Genomic DNA, 20,149 nt, shown 5'->3' on the forward strand with positions numbered 1-20,149 from the left:
TATATATATATATATATATATATATATATATATATATATATATATATATTTTTTTTTTTTAGTTAGAGTTAACTTGATCCCTTTCTGCAAGATCTGTGTCGCTCTCCTCTCTGAAACCAAGAAAATTTCTAAGTCCAGCGTGGCTGGCCGTGTGAATTATTATAGAGTTATAAGAATAAAACCTAAGAAAGTGCCCAAGCAGTCCCTTACCCCTCCTGAAATAAGATAAACAGTGTAAGAAGAATAATTACCAAGTTTACTGCGTTGAGACCATTAGCATATATATATATATATATATATATATATATATATATATATATATATATATATATATATATATATATATATATATATATATATATATATATATACATACACATACAGGCATGTACGTCACATAGGTCATGATAGACAGAACCTTCAGAAGAGGTGTTTTTTGGGCTTAATCTCTGATGATGTGAGTGGTGTGTATGTAGAGCCTTTGGGGTGTGCTGTTTGACCATCATTTTCTTGAGAAAACTTTTCCTTACAGTGTGGGAAGCTATGGTCCTATTCCTGTCGTATATTTAGAGTCAGTTTCAGGGCCAGGTAGCAATCCTAAAAGCCATAGCTTTTGGATAGAATTTGTAGTCTTGCTGGGAGCTGTTTCTCAAGAGAAGTATGCATTAGTTTAACCAGACCACTGAGGAGCTGATTAACAGCTCTCCTAGAGAGGGCTGGCCCGAAGGATTAGACTTATTTTACGTGGCTAAGATCCAACTGGTTACCTAGCAACAGGACCTACAGCTTATTGTGGAATCCGAACCACATTATAGCGAGAAATGAATTTCTATCACCAGAAATAAATTTCTCTAATTCTTCATTGGCCGGTCGGAGAATCGAACGCAGGCCCAGCAGAGTGCCAGCCGAGAACAATACCAACCCGTCCAACGAGGAACAAAAATACAGTGCCTTAGACTAACATTATAAGCTAAATGACTCGATTCGTGACTCCGTCGTTGATATGGGTCAAGAAATGCCTCTTAAAGGCTACTGTAGTGTTCTACATATAGTCCTTGGTGTAAGATTTCTCCATCCCCTCCTGGTTTGCGAATGAATGCACTAGATGCACATGCCCTGCTGTATTCTAGGGATGCTACTGTCTTCAGTTTGTTATGATCCACAGCAATTTACACTTTATTATGGCAGCAATGTCCATGTAGTACCACTTACTGACACCAAAGTAACAGTCCTTATAACTTCCTAAGTTACAAGAGTAATTGAGTGTTGTTCTCAAGGAAAGTGGATTATCCTCCCCTTACATTTCAGTCTAATCCTTCAGGCCAGCCTTAGGAGAGCTGTTAATCAGCTCAGTGGTCTGGTAAAACTAAAGTATACTTGACTTTTTTTCCACTCGCAAAATGGCTCACAGTCCTAGTCTATTCGCTCATCACTCTCAGCGTTAGTTGCTCGAGAGAGAGAGAGAGAGAGAGAGAGAGAGAGGTCTTGTAACCATGGTAAAAATATTAAACGTAAATGTTAGAAAATACCAAACATTTGTAATCTAAGAGTATTTGCGTTGATTCACAAAGTAAAATAGATTCTTTCATGTACAGTTTAAGGAAATATTTCATTTTACTCTACTATCTACGCTTGAATAGGAATCAGTCATAAACTCTCATGCATTTCATCTGTAAATTAGTCATCTAAATAGATGTGAATTGGTCATTCTTGTAGATAACTCCTTCACACTCATTTAAAAGCATACCGATTTCTTAACGAGATAATAAATGCTCTGAGATAACTTTGAATTCTGATGAAGAAGTAACTTTTGTAGCGAACATAAAATATATTGAATAATAAAATGTCTCAATGAATAACAAGCAATAACAACTCTAGCTGTCAATACCACATCCGATTCCCCTAAATTATCTTCATCGCTCTCTCAGTTGAATGAGAACCTTGACTATTCCCGCGTGAGAAAAAGGACGCAGTGGCTGCTGGCTGATATCCACCTGACATAAAATCTTTGTGATAATGAGATTGTCGCTAGAGCGTAGAGACGCCATTCTTTGCAATAAACTTCACTGTTGTTAGAGATGCAGTTTCTCAGTGAAACGCAGAACAAAGATGGTCGTAAGGTAATGGACTCCCTTTTGAAACTATCCATCCATTGTCTCATCACCGGCTCCTACGTCAGTACGTGAAATGAGGATGCTTTTGTCCGAGTTTCGGCACTGAAGTCAATTTATGTCTCAGCCTTTTCTTATATTGCACTTTTTTGCAGACTGCAATGGTACACTAGATCGTGTGTTATTTCGGAAGATATATGTTGCCAACAATCAATTTTTAGCAGCGTCATTTTCAGAACACGAGTGCAAGAGGCTTTGTGGGATCGAGACAGATGTCATGCTGTACAGATAAGATTATTTATCTCAATCCTTAACGGCTGTTATTGTAATGGCTGCCCCTTTATTTTGGCATCAACGGCATGTAACAAGACGCTTTTACTATTTTTTTTTTTTTTTGTGGGAGGAATTTAGAATATATTTATCTGGAAATCTTACTGATATATCTAGTGCTGTTTGGTGCCGGCAAAGAGTTCACTACCCACACGGTAAGCCTACAGTGAGGCTCGCGTTCACAATATGATTAAGTGTATAAAAGCATACATAGGACACATACGCATGCATACACACACACACATATATATATGTGTGTGTGTATGTATGTATATTTTCAAGTATGTGCGTGAGTGTACATTTATAGTGTAAAGAGAGAAAAAATTCTCTGTCTCTCTCTCTGTTAAAATTACCAAGACCAAACCCTTTTAAATGCACAGTTCAACAAAATAATTCGTCTGAATATAAAAAATGGAACAAGTTTTAATTAATTTCCAATGACAATCTGCAGGGAAACACCTGGGTCCTGGATATTCCCTTTCATTTTTCAGAATGGGGAAAATCCAGCGTTTATGGTGCAAACGAATGGTAGGCTTAGTTTACTTTGATGTTACTTACATAAAAAAAATGAACGAGGAACTTAAAAACACAGTTGCAAAATGGGATAAGCTGTTTATTTCGTAATTGTTATGGATAAATGCATTTGTTTCCCTGTTTTTTATTTTTTATTTTTTGTTATCGTTATGGGTGCTTATGCTACAACTGCAATTTTTGTAATTATTTCTTTTATTTTCCTGTTCATCAAATACTGCTATAACGTTATTGTAATTTTTATTAAAATTCACTATGATGAAGTTTGTGGAGTTTGTCAATATTCAAGTTCCTCGCTGGGTGAGCGGGTTCCGTTCTCAACTACCACTCTGTTGGTCGCGAGTTCGAATCTCCGACCGGCCAGTGAAGAACAAGAGGAATTTGTTTCTGGTGATGGAAATTCATTTATTCATTTCTCGCAATAATGTGGTTCGGATTCCACAATAAGCTGCAGGTCCCGTTGCTAGGTAACCAATTGGTTCATAGCCACGTAAAAATAAATCTAATCCTTCGGGCCAGCCCTCTCTGGGAGAGCTGTTAATCAGCTCAGTGGTCTGGTTAAACTAAGATATACTTCTTTCTTGTCAATATTAATAGGTTTCAGTTTTGTGAAATTCACTGTTTCTTCAGAATTATTTTCATTATTATATTATAAAAAATAAACTTGAATGTAACTAAGCTCAGTACTTTCTTCTGTAATGCAAATACGGCAAAATTCATCAAAACATTTGAAACATATTTCTTTAAAAATGCAATGATTTTGAAAAAAATCTAAACATCATTTTTCTTGTTGTTATGCGCTATCTGGAGGCCTTGGGAGTCTCCAAAATGACGGATTGTGGATCAGGTGTAAATTCCGATTTTCAGCGATTTTTGAGAAAAACGGTAATAATTATCAAAAGCGATACTGTTTGTACCAATGCAATTGGCTAATAAGAATATCATATCCACATCCGAAACACTTCTTGGCAAAATTTGCGAAATTTGGGGCTAAGTTTCTCATTGGACGGGTTGGTATCGTTCTCGGCTAGCACTCTGCTGGGCCCGCGTTCGATTCTCCGACCGGCCAATGAAGAATTAGAGAAATTTATTTCTGGTGATAGAAATTCATTCCTCGTTATAATGTGGTTCGGATTCCACAATAAGCTATAGGTCCCGTTGCTAGGTAACCAATTGGTTCTTAGCCACGTAAAATGAGTCTAATCCTTCGGGCCAGCCCTAGGAGAGCTGCTAATCAGCTCAGTGGTCTGGTTAAACTAAGATGTACTCAACCTTATAGAACGTGGCGTGTGTCTTGAATGACTATGGTCAGTGGGGTTTTCAATGAATTATCAAAATTGTTAACTCACTTATTGGTCCAATAAAATTTTTATTGCTTGATAATAAAAATACATCACACCTAATATCAAATTATAATTTTTTATATATTTCTATATTAATATAAAGTATTCAGAATACAAATAGTTTCAACAACTCACAGAATTACGAAGGGGACAGCGGAAAGATTTTCTGGCCTGCTAAGTTTTACAGTAATGCCATGGACAATTCGAGAGAATCAATGAATTATTATTATTATTATTAATATTAATCTCAGTCATCCTATTCGACTTGGTGGTATTTATAGTGGGCTGCATCCTGCCCTCTTAGGAGTCCATCACTTTTCTCATTATGTGCGCTGTTTCTAGTAGCACACTCTTCTGCATGAATCCTGGAGTTACTTCTGCATCTAGTTTTTCCAGGTTCCATTTCAGGGATCTTGGGTTTGTGCCTAGTGTTCCTATGATTATGGGTACAGTTTCCACTGGCATATCCCATATCCTTCTTATTTCTATTTTCAGGTCTTGATACTTAAGAATTTTTTCTCTTTCTTTCTCATCTACTCTGGTGTCCCATGGTACTGCGAAATCAATGAGTGATACTTTCTTGATCTTGTCAATCAGTGTCAAGTCTGGTCTGTTGGCACGTATTACCTATCTGTTCAATACCATAGTCCCAGAGGATCTTTGCCTGATTGTTTTCTATCACTCCCTCAGGTTGGTGTTCGTACCACTTATTACTGCAAGCTAGCTGGTGTTTCTTGCACAGGCTCCAGGGAAGGACTTTTGCCACTGAATCATGCCTCGTTTTGTACTGGATCTGTGCAAGCGCAGGACATTTGCTTGCTATGTGGTTTATAGTGTTGTCTTTCATGTTGTACTTCCTGCATAAGGGTGAAATGTTATTTCCGTCTATTGTTCTTAATTTAGGCTTGGAACGAGTCATGAGGGCAAATGTGCGTGCTTGGCTGCGGGAAACAAAGCGACTTTGTTTGGGAGAATGAAAAGTTGGGAATACTGAAAACACAGAAATTCAGAACAAGGAAAAGAACACTGGCCTAGCTTGCAACTTCAAGACGTACCTATTGCATCTGTGCATGGAGCTCACTTGCAAAAGATGGATTCAGGCCGCAGAAGTCCCGACACATGGCCAGTTGGGGGAGGACAGAGAAGCGACATTGCACTTCTGAGGTTTGGAGCAGAGTGAGATCGACCTCGGTAGCAGAGGCCTCATTTGATTCCAGTGGCAGGCACAGGACAGCAGTATATCTAGAAGAAGCAAAGGTCAAAGGGAAACAGGTCTTATAGTTATGACAAACTAAGGGTAGCCCAATTACTATCCTGACTGGTCCTTATGCCCTAACAGCTTTCTGTCTCCCAATATCATACGATAGCGGGGTAGGACGACTACGTTCTGTCCCTCCTAGTGGGGGTCTCCCCCGCCTGCCATGAAATTTGACTTCCTAGCTAACAGACTGGGGGGCCAAATGTTCTAAATATATGTATATATGTATATATGAATGTATGTATATATATTATTTTTTCAGTTGGCGCACCCACAATGTAGCATTTATTATAGATGTAATTCTCCTCAACTTCTCTTGCAGAATGAAGGCCTCGTTAGCTTTCGCGTTTCTTGGCCTGGTAGGGCTAATGGCTGCATCTCCTACGCCCAAAAGTGAACAGACTCATCTGGCCCTGAAACTGAAGCAAGGTGAGAGAAAAGAAGAGGGTAGGAATTATTGGGAATAAGGTAACTCAGTGGTGAGAGAAAATATTTTTTTGATTTCAGACTTGCTTCTAGAATTAATAATAACTTTGGAGGACCTTTCATATTAAAACTATACGTACTTCAATTCCCGAAGTATTCAAAATTACAGCAGATATGAATATATGTACTCCTATGATTATATATATATGTATATGAACGTCTTTTACTGTAATACAACAGTATAGTGTAAAGATCAAAAACGCCCATAAAACACCATTTGAACGGTGCAACGTTCAAATAGCGTTTTATGGGCCTTTTTATCTTCATGTATATATATATATATATATATATATGTGTGTGTATCATTAAAGCATATAAATTCACAAAAGTTGAGTCAGGATGTTCCTGCAAGAAATAATATATATACATAATATGTCGCCAGGTGACAGCAGTAGCCTCAGTGTCGCTGACATCCGGTCTCGGCTGCTCATGGAAAGGACACCAAGGTAAAAACTTTTGCGAAATGCTGAATTTTCTCGAATGGACTTGCGAGACATAATTACGATTTCTGAAAAACTATGGAGTGATCTATACCTTATTTTAAAGGGTAGCTCCAATATATCGCCATAAAATTGTTGTATTAAAATCTATCCCGTTTTCTTGTTGAAAGCAAAAATTTCATTTTTGGCTCAGGATGGATACACACAGGTCAGCTTTTTCTTATTTCAGTTTCACTTCGCTAATACTGTGATATAGATTTGTGTTCTGGAAAAACCCTGTTATTTTTTTTATCGAATGGAAAAATCGTGTTGAAAATCATTGTTTTTCCAACAATTATTAGCTGTTCATTGAGTGTAAGCCTGATCTTAATCATTAACACGATATCCTGACGTGTTGTAGTCAAATGCTAGTCAATAACGTACGCACCATCTTCAGAGGCCATAATTATGCAGCCAGGTATTCATGACCCCATGAATCAGCAGCAAAATGGAAGAAAGGGAATACGAATGGAGGTAGAGTAAAGGGAATGAAAGGGGTTGAAGCTAGGGGCCCAAAAAAACCTTCCTTAAGTTATGTCAACATAGCATCGCCTGAGGTGCACTGACGCCGCTGACCCCTGCGGAGATGACTAGTAATGAATCAATTTCTCCTTTCTGCAGCGACAGACGGTTAGGGAACATCCTGGAGGTCCTTTTGCAGATCCTGCACTTGCTCGGCGTAACCGATGCAGAGATTGTCGAGTAAGTATTGAAAAGATTTTTTTTTAAATATAAAGTAATGAGTTTATAACACAGAATTCTGAGAAAACAAGAGTTGTAAGCAGTTTTAAATAGCTGTGTGATCAGTAACAGAATACTTGAAGTGAAAGACTAGCTACCATGTTTAGGGAACGCCTTCAGACAATATAATATTCCCGAGTCTAAAGTGAACGTTGGAACAATCGAAGGTCTGCAAAGAAAGGAAACATGCCCTTCAAGTCATTTCCTATCGAATAATACTATGATGGGCACTCTGTCACTGACTTTCCTTGAATGAAGGAAGTTACGAAATGTGCTCGTAAGGCAGGTATTGAGTGACATGATGGACTGGGTGTTGTCTAGTTTATTGGTGGTTCCTTACTGAATAAATGTACAGAATCTTCGAAGTTGTTATTGGCTATTGTGAGCCGCAAAGTAGTTTCTACACACAGACGGCAAAACAGAGATTACGTTTCGGACACCTGTGCTTGTCGACAGACAAACAGATGGCGATTGTGAGAGACATAATAAACGTACAGTGATAAAACATATATCAATGGAAAGGCCAGGAAATTCCACATATGGCCAATTGCACGAGATTCGAGACAGATTAATGAATACAATGCAGTAGCATAATATATGTGAAATGGCGAGACGTTTGGCGTCTTCACAAACAGAGACATTCATACAGTTTGATACAGAAGATTCGGTGGAACATTATGAGTACACGATTAGAATGCTTGCATGGCAATGCAAGTAGTGGTCATTGTACATGAATCGAGAGAACAATGGTTAGAGAGAAACAGACAGGAATATTGTACGGCAGAAGTTGCGTTCCTTCGAGCGCTTCCCTCCAGCTGACGCGCAGGAGTGAGAGTGTCTTGTTTTGTCCGATGGATGACTCACACACACGTGTGCCCAAAGGACTGCCATGCGGTCCCTTACATGCTAAGCGAAGGCCTGGTTTATTGACGGCTTGCTCTAGGAACAAGGGTCCGTTGGCAGGTGGTAACTTGATCTAGAAATCAGTAACAGAACAGCTAAGAGGAAGGAAAACGTGACAGAAAGCCTCGGGATGACTGTGTGGCAAAACTTTCGGAACGAGAGGATCTAGAGTATTTGAAATCGTGATGACAAAAAGGTGCTGTGAAGAGAAGTCACCGTTGTGAAGCCCAGTGGCTGTGAGTTCATGTCTTTGTCTGACCACAGGGCCTATCCTTTATTTTGCAGACAAACAAATGTGACATGTTTTAGGTACTCTCTTTCTCTCATCCATAGATAACTGTTCCTCCTACCGGGAAGGTAACATCATTCAGGGAACTGAAGCCCAAGAAACTCATGATACAAAGGTTATAGAACAGTCCCAAGATTTGACAGCAGTATTTATATAGTCACCCACTCAGCATAAAGCAACTTAAATAATCTACTCGAGACAACCTATATTGATAGTTACAGAGAAACTGCAGCCAGCAACTGAATAAATGCTCAATGACTCAATACCTGCATTGAAGAGATTTTAAGATTTCAAAATCATTCTGCTATTTTATTGCAAGTCGTGATACTTATATCTGCACCTTGTTTTCCCCTTTGTATATAAAATCTATCCAAGGTCCCTCCATCCTAGAATTCAATTCAAGTTCTTTAAAATGTAAATTCCAATTCAATTAATAATCTTTTACCCTTTCCCAATGAGCCTTCGTCTTTCGATCTTGGTCTCGCTCATATTTTCTCGAAAATGTCTACTCGTTTCTACATCTGTTTATGGTGTGACCTTTCTCTTGGTTCCATTTCAGATTAAAAACGCGTTTTTAGCTTTTTAAGGTGTTGAGTCTCAGACATGCATCGGGTTGCACCATGAACTGCAGAAATTATACATTTGCTTTACTTCTTTTACATTAGATATTCTGAGACCTTTATTTTATCTCTCTCTCTCTCTCTCTCTCTCACTGATAAAATGGTTTGAAAAATATCGAATTATTATATGCTTCCATTTTTTGCCTGAACAATGCTCCTTAAATACTAGTTCATCCATTTTTTACCTGAACAATGCTCCTTAAATACTAGTTCATCCATTTTTTGCCTGAACAATGATCCTTAAATGCTAGTTCATCCATTTTTTGCCTGAACAATGATCCTTAAATACTAGTTCATCCATTTTTTGCCTGAACAATGATCCTTAAATACTAGTTCATCCACTTTTTTGCTTGAACAATGATCTTTAAATACTAGTTCATCAATTTTCTGCCTGAACAATGCTCCTTAAATACTAGTTCATCCATTTTCTGCCTGAAAATACAGTGATCCATTTTTTGCCTGAAAATGATCCTAAATTCATCCATTTTTTGCCTGAACAATGATCCTTAAATACTAGTCCATTCTTTCCATCATGGTAGAAATAATCGAATGACATTGGGACCAACGAATTTCTGCCCCTTCCCCAAAACGATTGGTTCGGTCTATGTTCTTTCTTGATACCTCGCTCGAGATATTGGAATTTTAATCCTCATTCCTGATTCCACAATATACTTTTGTTACCATGACTAACACTTCACCCTCACCTCAGGTTATTCTCCCATGTGATAGAGGTTCATACAAACATTTTCAATTTCCGATCTCCAACATCACCTGAAATTAAAGACTGAAAAATCGCATGAATCTAGGACTGAATTCAGGCAGCATGCAGCCCACATTCCCAAACAGAGGGAAATATTCAATATGTTCTTGCATCTAAAACCTGTACATGTATGCACTCGTCTGTCATCAGGGCAAAGAAGATTCGTGAAATTTAAGATTTTGCGAAAATTTTAACGTATGGGGATCGCTGCCATGATGTTGTTTTTATAACATATTCATGTGATCTCAAACGTCATGGAAAAATGTCGCTGACAATCTGCAGAATTTGTTCGGAAGTAAATTCTATAATTGGCACAAGTAAATTTTTAAATAACCTAAAATCATGTTTCAAAGCAAACGATATTATATGTATTTATCACTGTGGTCTTTCAAACATTCTAAGGCGGCTAAGGTGTGGCCAGGGAAAGAATACGGTGCTGCTGTGAGAGGTGCGGAATAATGAGCAGGAAGACAAGTACTGCTAATTTATTGATGAAGCGAGCTGCTTATACAGCGGGATGCGGACGTCTGCGTACTTCGCAGAGACCGCGGGTACAAAGATTTACAGGTGACCTGAGGTCAAACTAATTCTCTACAAAACAGGACAGGTCCATACAGAAAGCATAGTGATCAATAATGTCCGATACATAATGTAAATGCTTCGTTACATGTACATAAAGTATGATCATTTGGAAAGACAATAAAATATACAATTTACAATTATGGTGATAATATATATTCGGCTGACCACAGGTCGATGTGAAGGCACCGCAGAAAACGGGATGTTCACTACAGAGAATGCGTTGAGTGGGGACTTTACAATACCCACCCCCAAAGATGTAGGTAACGTCTGATCAAAGCAGGTATCTGCTGGGGCGACGAAGGGAGCCCTGCTTCTTCGATGTCAACTGGAGAGGGTGGCCGCCTTCCCCAGCGCCCTCTGGAGTGGTTTGTTAGGGTGCCTTCCTGTCTGGTTTCTGGGTTTTCCGGGGACGCCCACGCCGTTTTCCTGCACACGGGGCTGTCCGAGGGGTTGCCACACTCTGCAGGAAGCTTTGGGGACCACCTCCGACATCCTCCACCAGGAATGCGGGTTTGAGATGGTCTACAGACATCCAGTCTTCCCGCCTGTGGATGGCTACCTTTTTGTTACTTTCCAGTACAAAGAAAGGTCCTCAGTAGGGTCTAGTTAAGGGTGGGTGCACAGCATTGTCCCTGACAAAGACATGGGTGGCAGAGGATAGCCTGGGGGCATGAAGGGGGACATCCTGTCGGTGAATGTCCTTTGGCAGGGGGCGAACTTTCCAACTCTGTCACAGAGCCTCTGCATCCCTATGTCGTCCCTGTCCTCTGCGACAAGTTCCCCCGGGACTACCAGGGTCTCCCCGTAGACTTTTTCTGCTGAGGAGGGGTTGCCATTGGCTCTGGGGGTGGTTCTTAACCAGAGGAGGACCCAGGGCAGCTGGTATTTCCAATTCTCAGAAGAGTAACGAGCCATGAGGGACGCCTTCAGAGACCTGTGAAACCTTTCCACCATTCCGTTGGTTGCAGGGTTGTAGGCAGTGGTGCTGTGATGAGTGGTTCCCATTAGGCGTGCCAAGGTGGTCTACAGCTCGGACAGGAAAGTGGGTCCCCTGTCTGTTGTTATGTGGTCCGGGACACCAAACCGGCTGATCCAGCTGGAAAGGAGGGCCTCCGTGCATGCCCTGGAGGTGGCTTCTTCCATGGGCGTAGCTTCAGGTCACTTGGTGGAGCGGTCAACAACTGTTAGAAGGTATCTGGCTCCTCCCTGATGGGTGAAGAGGACCCACTACATCGATGTGGATATACCCAAAACGTCTCTTTGGCTGGGGAAACTCACCCACCCCAGATTCGGTGTGCCGTCCTACTTTGCTGGCCCGACATTGCATACATTGCCTTGCCCAGGTCGTCGTGTCCTTCCATACGCCGTGCCAGACGAACTTCTCCGTTAGCAGCCTGGTCGTTGTCCTTCCGGAGGGGTGGGATAGGCCGTGGATGACGTTGAAGACCAGCCGACATCTGGAGGTGGGCACCAGGGTGCAGGGGCGACTGGTACTGACATCGTTCAGCAACGTTGATCCTCCTGAGTTGAAGGGCATGTCCTTCCACTTCAGTGATGTGACGGCTGTATGATAGGCCGGGGTCTCAGGGTCGACAGCTTGTTTTTGTGGGCAGGGTCCTCGTAATCGATCCCGAGCTGTACCGAGTCGATCTTGATCCTCGAGAGGGCGTGAGCTACCAGGTTCTTCCTGCTGGGTAGGTACCTGATGGTGCAGGTGAACTCTGCGATGGCTGTGAGGTGCCACTGCTACCTAGAGGACCATGCGTCGCCCAGCTTCGTGAAGGCGTGGACCAGTGGCTGGTGGTTGGTCCATATTGTGAAGGGCATCCCCTCCAGGAGGAACTTGAAGTGCTGTATGCTGCGCGGAGTTCTCAGTTGAAGGTGCTGTAGCGGGACTTGGCGGGGTTTAGCTCCTGCTGAAGAAGGCAATGGACTGAGGGGTTCCGCTGATGACCTGTTCCAGCACTGCCCCACAGGCAACGTCACTGGTGTCCATCGTCAGTTGGAGGGGAGCGCTGGGACCTGGTGGGCCAAAGACGTTGCTCTGGAGAGGAAGGCCTTCCTCAGGGGGAAAGCCTTCTGCTGGTCGGGTGCCCACGCTAAGGTCTTTGGACGTCCCTTCAGGACCTCCGTCAGGGGGGCCATGGTGTGAGCGATCCCCGGGATGAACCTTCTGTAGTAGCTGACCATCCTGAGGAATTCTTGTGCGGCCCTGATGGAGGTAGGGGTGGGGAACTTCTCGACGGCTTCAACCTTCGACGACATCAGCCGGACGCCTTCCGGGGATATCTCGTGGCCCAAGAACTCCACCTTCTCGACGCCGAAGGTGCATTTGTTGAACCTGACGACGAGGCTGTTCTCCTGCAGGCGCTGCAGGACCTTTCGAATGTGTCGCAGGTGTTCCTCCCGGGACCTGGAAAAGATTAGGATATCGTCGACGTAGCAGATGCAGAAGTCCAGGTCCCCCAGGATGTTGTCCACCAACCTCTGGAAGGTCACACCTGCGTTCCTCAGGCCTGAAGGTGGAGAAGGCAAAGATGTAGGACCCCAAAAGGCGTGACGATGGCAGTCTTGGGGATGTCCTCTGGAGCTACTGGGACCAGAAAATAAGATTGTAAGAGATCCATTTTTGAGAATATCCTAGCCCCGTGGAAGGAGGCCGTCAGGTCCTGCATGTTCGGCAGGGGGTAGTGGTCTGGTTCTGCTGCCTGGTTCAGCCGCCTGTAGTCGCCACAGGGCCTCCAGGTGCTGTCTGCTTTCTGCACCATGTGAAGGGGGGGAAGACCATAGGCTGGGGACTTTCTGCATATGCCCATCCTTTCCATTTCTGCAAAGGCCTTTTTGGTCTCCTGAGGGCACTGCGTGGGAAGCCGTTCGGAACTTCGCGTGCATCAGAGGCCCTTTGTCTTGATGTTCTGGTATATCCCGTGTTTGGCATGAGTCCCGGGCATCTGGCGGAGCCAGGGTATGAAGACCTCCGAGAACTCCTTCAGGAGGGAACCATACTGGTGGGGCGCGACGGAACAGATGGCGGGCTCCCGGGGGCCCAGCAACAAGGGGAGAGACTGGCAGGACTGGGTGTCTAGCAGGCATTTGTGGCCGACGTCAACTGCTGGACTGAAGTGGGCGAGGAAATTGTTCCCCAGGAAAGTGAAAAAGAGGTTTTAAAGTCGCCAGAGAGATAACCTGATTAAATAAATGTTCATTTACAATGTACAGAATAAATTCAACAGCAAGGAATACGTCTCTCAATTTAATAGTATCAATGCACTGAGGAAAACACATTGCATTGGGGAAATTTGTTCCCAGATAATTAGGTTATTTTTGATGGCAGTTGGTTCATCGGTGTGGAATTTGTATAACTTGTGTCAGGAAAAGGCTCACATAAATCACATACACTGGACATTGACTCATGGAAGGCAAAGTGATGTCTGACAAGTGTAAATTACCTCAACAGACCTTCCACATGGGCGTAAATAACAAGAGCAAGATTCGAGGGGGTCATTAATTCACTTGTATATATCACTGTCAATGGGATAATTACTTCATTAATTCACTGAGTTCACAGGGGCACTGAGCATAATTTTACACTGCACTTGTAGCTAACGAGGAAGGGATGATGAAAGATGAAAAGTTCGAGCCAAAGAATAAAGCTTGAAAAGTATGAGATAAAGAATAAAGCTTGAGGGCAGACTCCTCTCAATTCCAGACATACCTTATGCAATTTGTCCATGCTTTATCAAAGCATGAGTGAACTCTTCCTTCCTTCAGCAGATCTGGGAAGGCTAGATCAATGGTTGCTTAACTTTAGGTTGGCAATGGAGAGAGATTAGAGCCACCCTTGGGAAGCCCTGTAAGCTTTGGAAGAGGTTTTCCTTTGACGGTGGCTAGCTCAGTACTGACTTGTTTTCCCTCAGACATTAGTTTCTTTCTCACCGACAGGATGTCCTGAGGCTATATCTCACCTTGTATGGCTTCTGGAACAAAACAAGGTCCGCAGGCAGAGAGAGAATCCAAGAATTTGGAAGAGGTACAGCCCAGTAAATTACCCAGGTGTTCTCTCTGGGGAGATGGACTCAGACTCTGAGCCCCTAAAGTTTACTCTGACTCCTCAAATTTATGTAGTTATTTCTTTTTAAGATTGTTTCCAGCTTCTTTGCAGGCATAAGACCCGATATTCATGACAAAAGTAACTTTCATAACCTGTGTTTTAGTCTTATACTATCACATCATAACACAGAACACTTTACAGGTGCTTACACAACGCCAAACAGTTCATGGGAATACACAATCACCCTCCCTGCATATAAGAGGAACTGTACTCCTTGCTCACTGACACTTATAAATATCCCCCAAGGCTGACCTCCCGAAATGTGCCGACAAATGCTGGACCAAAACACTTGAGTCAGACATTGTGGAACAAATAAAAAAAAAACACTTATTACTACTCTATTGCAAACCCTGATTATAACACCTAACAAAATACTAAACCCCTCCCACTAAACAACAAACGAGTTTCAGGTAAAGGTTACTGCTACAGAGATCCAGGCAGAGGACTTGAGCGCACGACTGATGCGCCACAACACAATTGACTACCTGAAAATAAACACTTAAAAATAGATTAAATACTTACAATCAGGTCCTGGTTTTGAAAGAGATTCCAGAGTGAGAAACCGTGAGTGAAATACACTTCTCACAACAACACTGCCTTAAGCAAACACGACTTACCACCAAGGATCTTAGACAGCAAGCCTATACAACGCCATCTATAGGCATGAGTATCAACAACTGAAAACACCACATCACCACCTGTTAACTAATGAACATACATTACCTTACGAAGTGTCGTAACGTAAAAAAAAAGCATTTAAACAATGTTTGAATTTCCCTTACAGTAATTTATAGTTTAAGAGGCGTCAAAGAAACGAGCAGGATAAAGTTACTGCTGCTTTATTGGTGACCCAGGCGGTTTATATAGCGGCAGACTGACGTCATGCAGTGGAATACAATGAGAACAAGGGTGACCTGAAGTCAATAACAATTAACAATAAATACAATGAACAAATACACTTTGAGTTACACCAATGGACAGAAACCCCTGAGCTGAATACAATGGTGATACCTGAGAAAGAGGAACAAATGATATACAAATTGGAGACAGCTGTGGCGGCAAAGGTGGTTATACATAATTTAAATGATTGCGCCTGACTGGATTGACGTGACCCGACAATCTGCAGAGATGGGGAGTCGGCGAGGCAAAGAAAACAGCCTCCGTCACCACAGAAACCCCTCTCAGGTTTGTTCAGCTTTGCAAATACTCTGGGGCAGTCCCAAGACGTGGGTAACGCGGCTGATTATTCGGCGTATCTGCCATGAGGGATGACTTTAAGGGTGCCGCGGAACGTGAACCAGGCCGTTGGCCGCTGTGCGTTGGGCGGCTGGCTGGTGGTGTGGTGCGGATTCCCAGGGGTTGAGCCAGGGCAGACCCACTTCGGAGAGGGGGGCCAGCTGCGGCGATGACTGTTCAGGCTGGGGTGCGGTGTGTTGACATCTGTGTCCTCCTCCAGGAGGGCAGGCTTGATGGGCGGGCTACCGACACCCAGTCGTTCTTTCCCGTGAAGGGCAAGCAGGAACACCTTGTTATTCCTTTCCAGCATGGATGGAAGGGCCCTGCCTGTAGGGCCTGGTCAGTGAAGGGCAGACGGCATCATCCACTTTACTGGTCTGGCACGGGTGGTGGAGGACAAGGCGGGCGGTGTGAACCCCGGCGACGAACTGACCTGTCGGTATATGTCCGCTTAGGGGCGTGAATGATGTCGACTACCTGGCGCGCCTCTGGAACAGATGGGTTGTGGTGGTCCTGTCTGATGACTAGTTCAGGCTGGGACCTCCGGCGAGGGACTCCCGCCACTTTTTCTCAGCTGCGGACGGGGTCGCCGCTGGCCCTGGGGCCTGGTCTCTCAAGGTCCTGAGGAGGACCCAAGGCAGCTGGTATTTCCAATCCTCAGAGAGGGCGCTGCCATGAGGGATTTTTCTTCAGGGACCTGTGGAACAGGCTAAATTCAAGCCGTTGGCTGCGAGGTTGTCGCTGCTGCTTGGAAGACCGTGCGTCCCCCTGCTTGGTGAAGGCGTGGTCCAGCGGCTGGTGGTCCGTGTAGATTGTGAAGGGTGTACCTCCAGGAGGAACTTGAAGTGCTGGACTGCCCAGTATGCATCGCGCAGAGTTCCCTGTCGAAGGTGCTGTAGCAGGCCTCTGCAGGGTTGAACATCTTGCTGAAGAAGGCGATGTGCTGAGGGGGGCGCTGTCGACGACCTGCTCCAGGACGGCACCACATGCGACACTACTGGCGTCCGTCGTCAGCTGGAGGGGAGCGGTGGGGTCCTGGTGGGCCAAGGCGGTTGCCTTGGTGAGGGCGGCCTTCGTCAGGAGAAGGCCTGCTGCTGGCTGGGTCCCCAAGACAAGGATTTTGGTTGACCTCTTAGGGTTCCATCAGGGGGGCCATGGTGTGTGCGGTCCTGGGGATAAACCACCTGTAGAAGTTTACCATCCATCCCTGGACGGCCTTGATGGAACCTGGGTGTCGGCTTGGCTACGGCTGCCTTTGATGTAAGAGGCGGACACCATCCGGGATATCTCGTGGCCTAGGAAGTCAGCTTTCTGATGCCGAAGGTGCACTTGTCAAACGGACGACGAGGTCGCTTTCTCTGGAGGCGCTGCAGGACTGCCCAGATGTGCCTCTGGTGTTCGCTGTGAGACCTGGAAAATATAAGAATATCATTCACATAGCAGATACAGAACTTCAGATCCCCCAGGATGCTGTCCATGAGCCGCTGGAAGGTCACCCCCGCGTTCCTCAGGCCGAAGGTGAAGGCGAAACTGTAGGACCTGAAAGGCGTGATGATGGCTGTTTTTGGGATATCCTCTGGAGCAACAGGTACCTGAAAGTAAGATTTAAAAAGATCCAACTTAGAAAATATTTTGGCCACATGGAAGGAGGCCGTGAGATCCTGCATGTTGGGCAGAGGGTAATGGTCGGGCTTCCGTTGCAATGTTGAGCCACCTGTAGTCGCTGCAAGGCCTCCAGGAGCCATCTGGTTTCTGCACCATGTGGAGGGGGAGGCACACGGGCTGGAGGCCTTCTTGCAGATGCCCATCTGTTCCATTTTGGCGAAGGTGTTTTTTCGCCTCCTGAAGGTGCCGAGGGGGGAAGCCTCCGAACCTTGCATGTGTAGGGGGTCCTTTAGTTTTATGTGGTGGTAGATGCCATGTTTAGCTGGGGACCCAGGTACCTGGCGGAGCTCGGGCCTGAAACACGTCAGGGAACTCCTTCAGCAGCTGTGAGTACTGGTGGGGGCGACGGAGCAGATGGTGGGCACTGGGTCCCATTGCTTAACGGAGAGGGACTGGCAGGAGTCGGTGTCGACGAGGCGCTTGCGACCCCATTGACTGCCAGTCCGAAGTGGGCAAGGAAAATCCGCACCCAGGAGCGGGGTCCTTACGTCCACAACGATGAAGTCCCAGGAATACCTCCAGCCAAGGATGGAGATCGACAGGAGCCTGGTGCCGTAGCAGAGGATGGGGGACCCATTGGCGGTCTTCAGGAAGGCAGCCGGGTCCGGTGAGCGCTTGCGGTCCTCCCTGGACAGCGGAAAGATTGATCTAACAGCCCGTGTCGACCAACATCATCCTACCGGAGACGGTGTCACGGACGTAGAAGCCTAATGGCTCTGGGTTCCTGGATTCTTCTGTTGCCATGGTGGCCTGTCCTGCTGGCCGCTGCCTCCCCGTTTTTTGAACGGGGTTGAACGAGCAGGGCGGCAGGCAGTTTGGGCATCCTTTCCATACCACTTGTGGTAGTAGCAAGGAAGCCCGGGACCACTTGTGGTGGTTCGGTGGCCGCCTCCTGGTGACGGTGCTTATCTCCTCTGCTGCGCCTCTTCCTGTTGAATGGCGCTGATGGGCTGTGTGGCGCTGATGCCCGCTGCTGCCTTGACGGAGTCAGTTAGCTGTGGCACCTTGTGGATCAGGTCCTCGAGGGGCATGGTGTAGGGGTGAGGATTTGAGTGTGGACTTCCGGGAGGAGCTGGCGGAGAAGAAGATTTCCCGCGACAGGCTTATCTCCTTGCTTTCGCTGTTTGTCCACCCAAGACTGGTAGGGTGACAGGAGGTCCTGGATCATGCCCCAAGACTCCATGACGCTTGTTCCTGCCGCAGGATTGATGGCAAGGTCGATAGCACTGGCGGCCCTCTCGGTGACCGGCAGGGAGCAGGTCTCGAGGAGGGACTTTTTTAGGAGGTGGTAGGTGAGGGGTGTGTTTCGGACACCCACGGGACGAGTTTCTTGTAGACTCCTCCGGCAGGGCGTTGAGCACTGTGTCAGCTTGCAGGATTTCGTCATTGAGTTCCGCCAGCCTGAACTGACCCTCAACCCTGTACAGCCACACTGACGGGTTCCCCTGGGTGAAAGGCAGCAGCTTTATGGCGAGGGTGGCCTTTGCTTGTCCTGCCGGGCAGGCCCGGGCGCTGCAGGAGCAGTGGGCCTCGCGCGGGGCGGGCGGGTGATGATGGGCGGGAGGTAAACATCTGAATCCGTGAGGTTTTGCGGTTAACTGAACGAGGGAGGGGATGTCCGTGTCCATGCTTGCTCTAGCACTCTTAATTGGAGTGGGATACTCGCATCAATACGCGCTTGGAAGCGCGCCGTGTGAGTCCGCTAATGACGCTGGTGATTTGCCGACGAGAGTCAGCATGCCCGAACGCTGGTTACAGCGCCGTAATGAGTCCGCTAAGGGCGTTTTGGAGAAATCCTGAGCCAAGACTGAGTTGCCGTGTGAGTCCACTAATGTCTCCGGGAACCACTCCAGGATCACCACTTTAAGAGGTGTCAAAGAAATGAGCAGGATAAAGTTACTGCTGCTTTGTTGGTGACCCAGGCAGTTTATTTATAGAGCGGGCGGACTGACGGAATTGACACGACCTGAGGTCGAATACAATAAAGAACAAGGCAGTGACCTGAGGTCAATAACAAAACATAACAATAAATACAATGAACAAATACACTTTGAGTTACACAAATGGACAGAAACTGAGTTGAATACAATCTGATACCTGAGAAAGAGGAACAAAACGGGATGAAAACAAATTGGGAGATAGGTAAATATTCATATACATAATTTAAATGATTGGGTCTGGCTGGATCTGCACAATAAGACAACACAAGACAAATAAACACTTAAAAATAGATTAATTACTTAAATCAGGAGGCAAAGAAAACCGGGAGTCGAAATCACTTCTCACAAAAACACTGACTTAAGCAAACACGACTTTACCACCAAGGATCTTAGCTCAAACCTTTGCAACGCCAATTTCTAAGTTTAAAAACACCACATAACCTTTAACTTGAAGATTAACCAGCAGATGAATAAAAAAAGCATTTAAACAAGAAAAATACAATGATTAACTACAGTAAATAATAATTTTACAGCCGATAACAAAAAATTCAGAGTTGTTTATTGTTCAATCCGGTCAAATGTTGTTCTTTTTATTTTTGGTGAACATTATACATTTGAGGGGTTTACATGTTTCACTCATGTTCTTTGTTCATTAATAAATGTCACATGCGAAATTAAATTTCTAATGGACTTTTTTTATAAATGTTTAAAAACCTCTTGATCCATCGAATACAATGACCAGGTGACTACAAAAGATCATGCCA

General features: G+C 44.7%; 1 protein-coding gene across 2 annotated transcripts in view; it reads left to right on the plus strand.

Annotated features, from left to right (window-relative positions):
- The first annotated feature begins 2,448 nt into the window (after positions 1-2,448).
- LOC136835716 (uncharacterized) overlaps positions 2,449-20,149 on the plus strand; it is a 28,147-nt gene continuing 10,446 nt past the window's right edge. Inside the window, exons 1-5 of one of the 2 annotated variants that reach the window (XM_067099577.1) lie at positions 2,449-2,490; positions 2,550-2,596; positions 5,896-6,002; positions 6,442-6,505; positions 7,160-7,240. In XM_067099577.1, coding sequence (XP_066955678.1) covers positions 5,897-6,002; positions 6,442-6,505; positions 7,160-7,240 — 251 coding nt within the window. In that variant the 5' untranslated portion in view covers positions 2,449-2,490; positions 2,550-2,596; position 5,896. Of the gene's footprint in view, positions 2,491-2,535; positions 2,597-5,895; positions 6,003-6,441; positions 6,506-7,159; positions 7,241-20,149 lie in introns of those variants that run through there. The other variant, XM_067099578.1, reaches the window with a different exon arrangement.

Source organism: Macrobrachium rosenbergii, chromosome 55 (assembly GCF_040412425.1).
Source record: "Macrobrachium rosenbergii isolate ZJJX-2024 chromosome 55, ASM4041242v1, whole genome shotgun sequence".
In the NCBI taxonomy this organism is placed as follows: Eukaryota; Metazoa; Arthropoda; class Malacostraca; order Decapoda; family Palaemonidae; genus Macrobrachium; species Macrobrachium rosenbergii.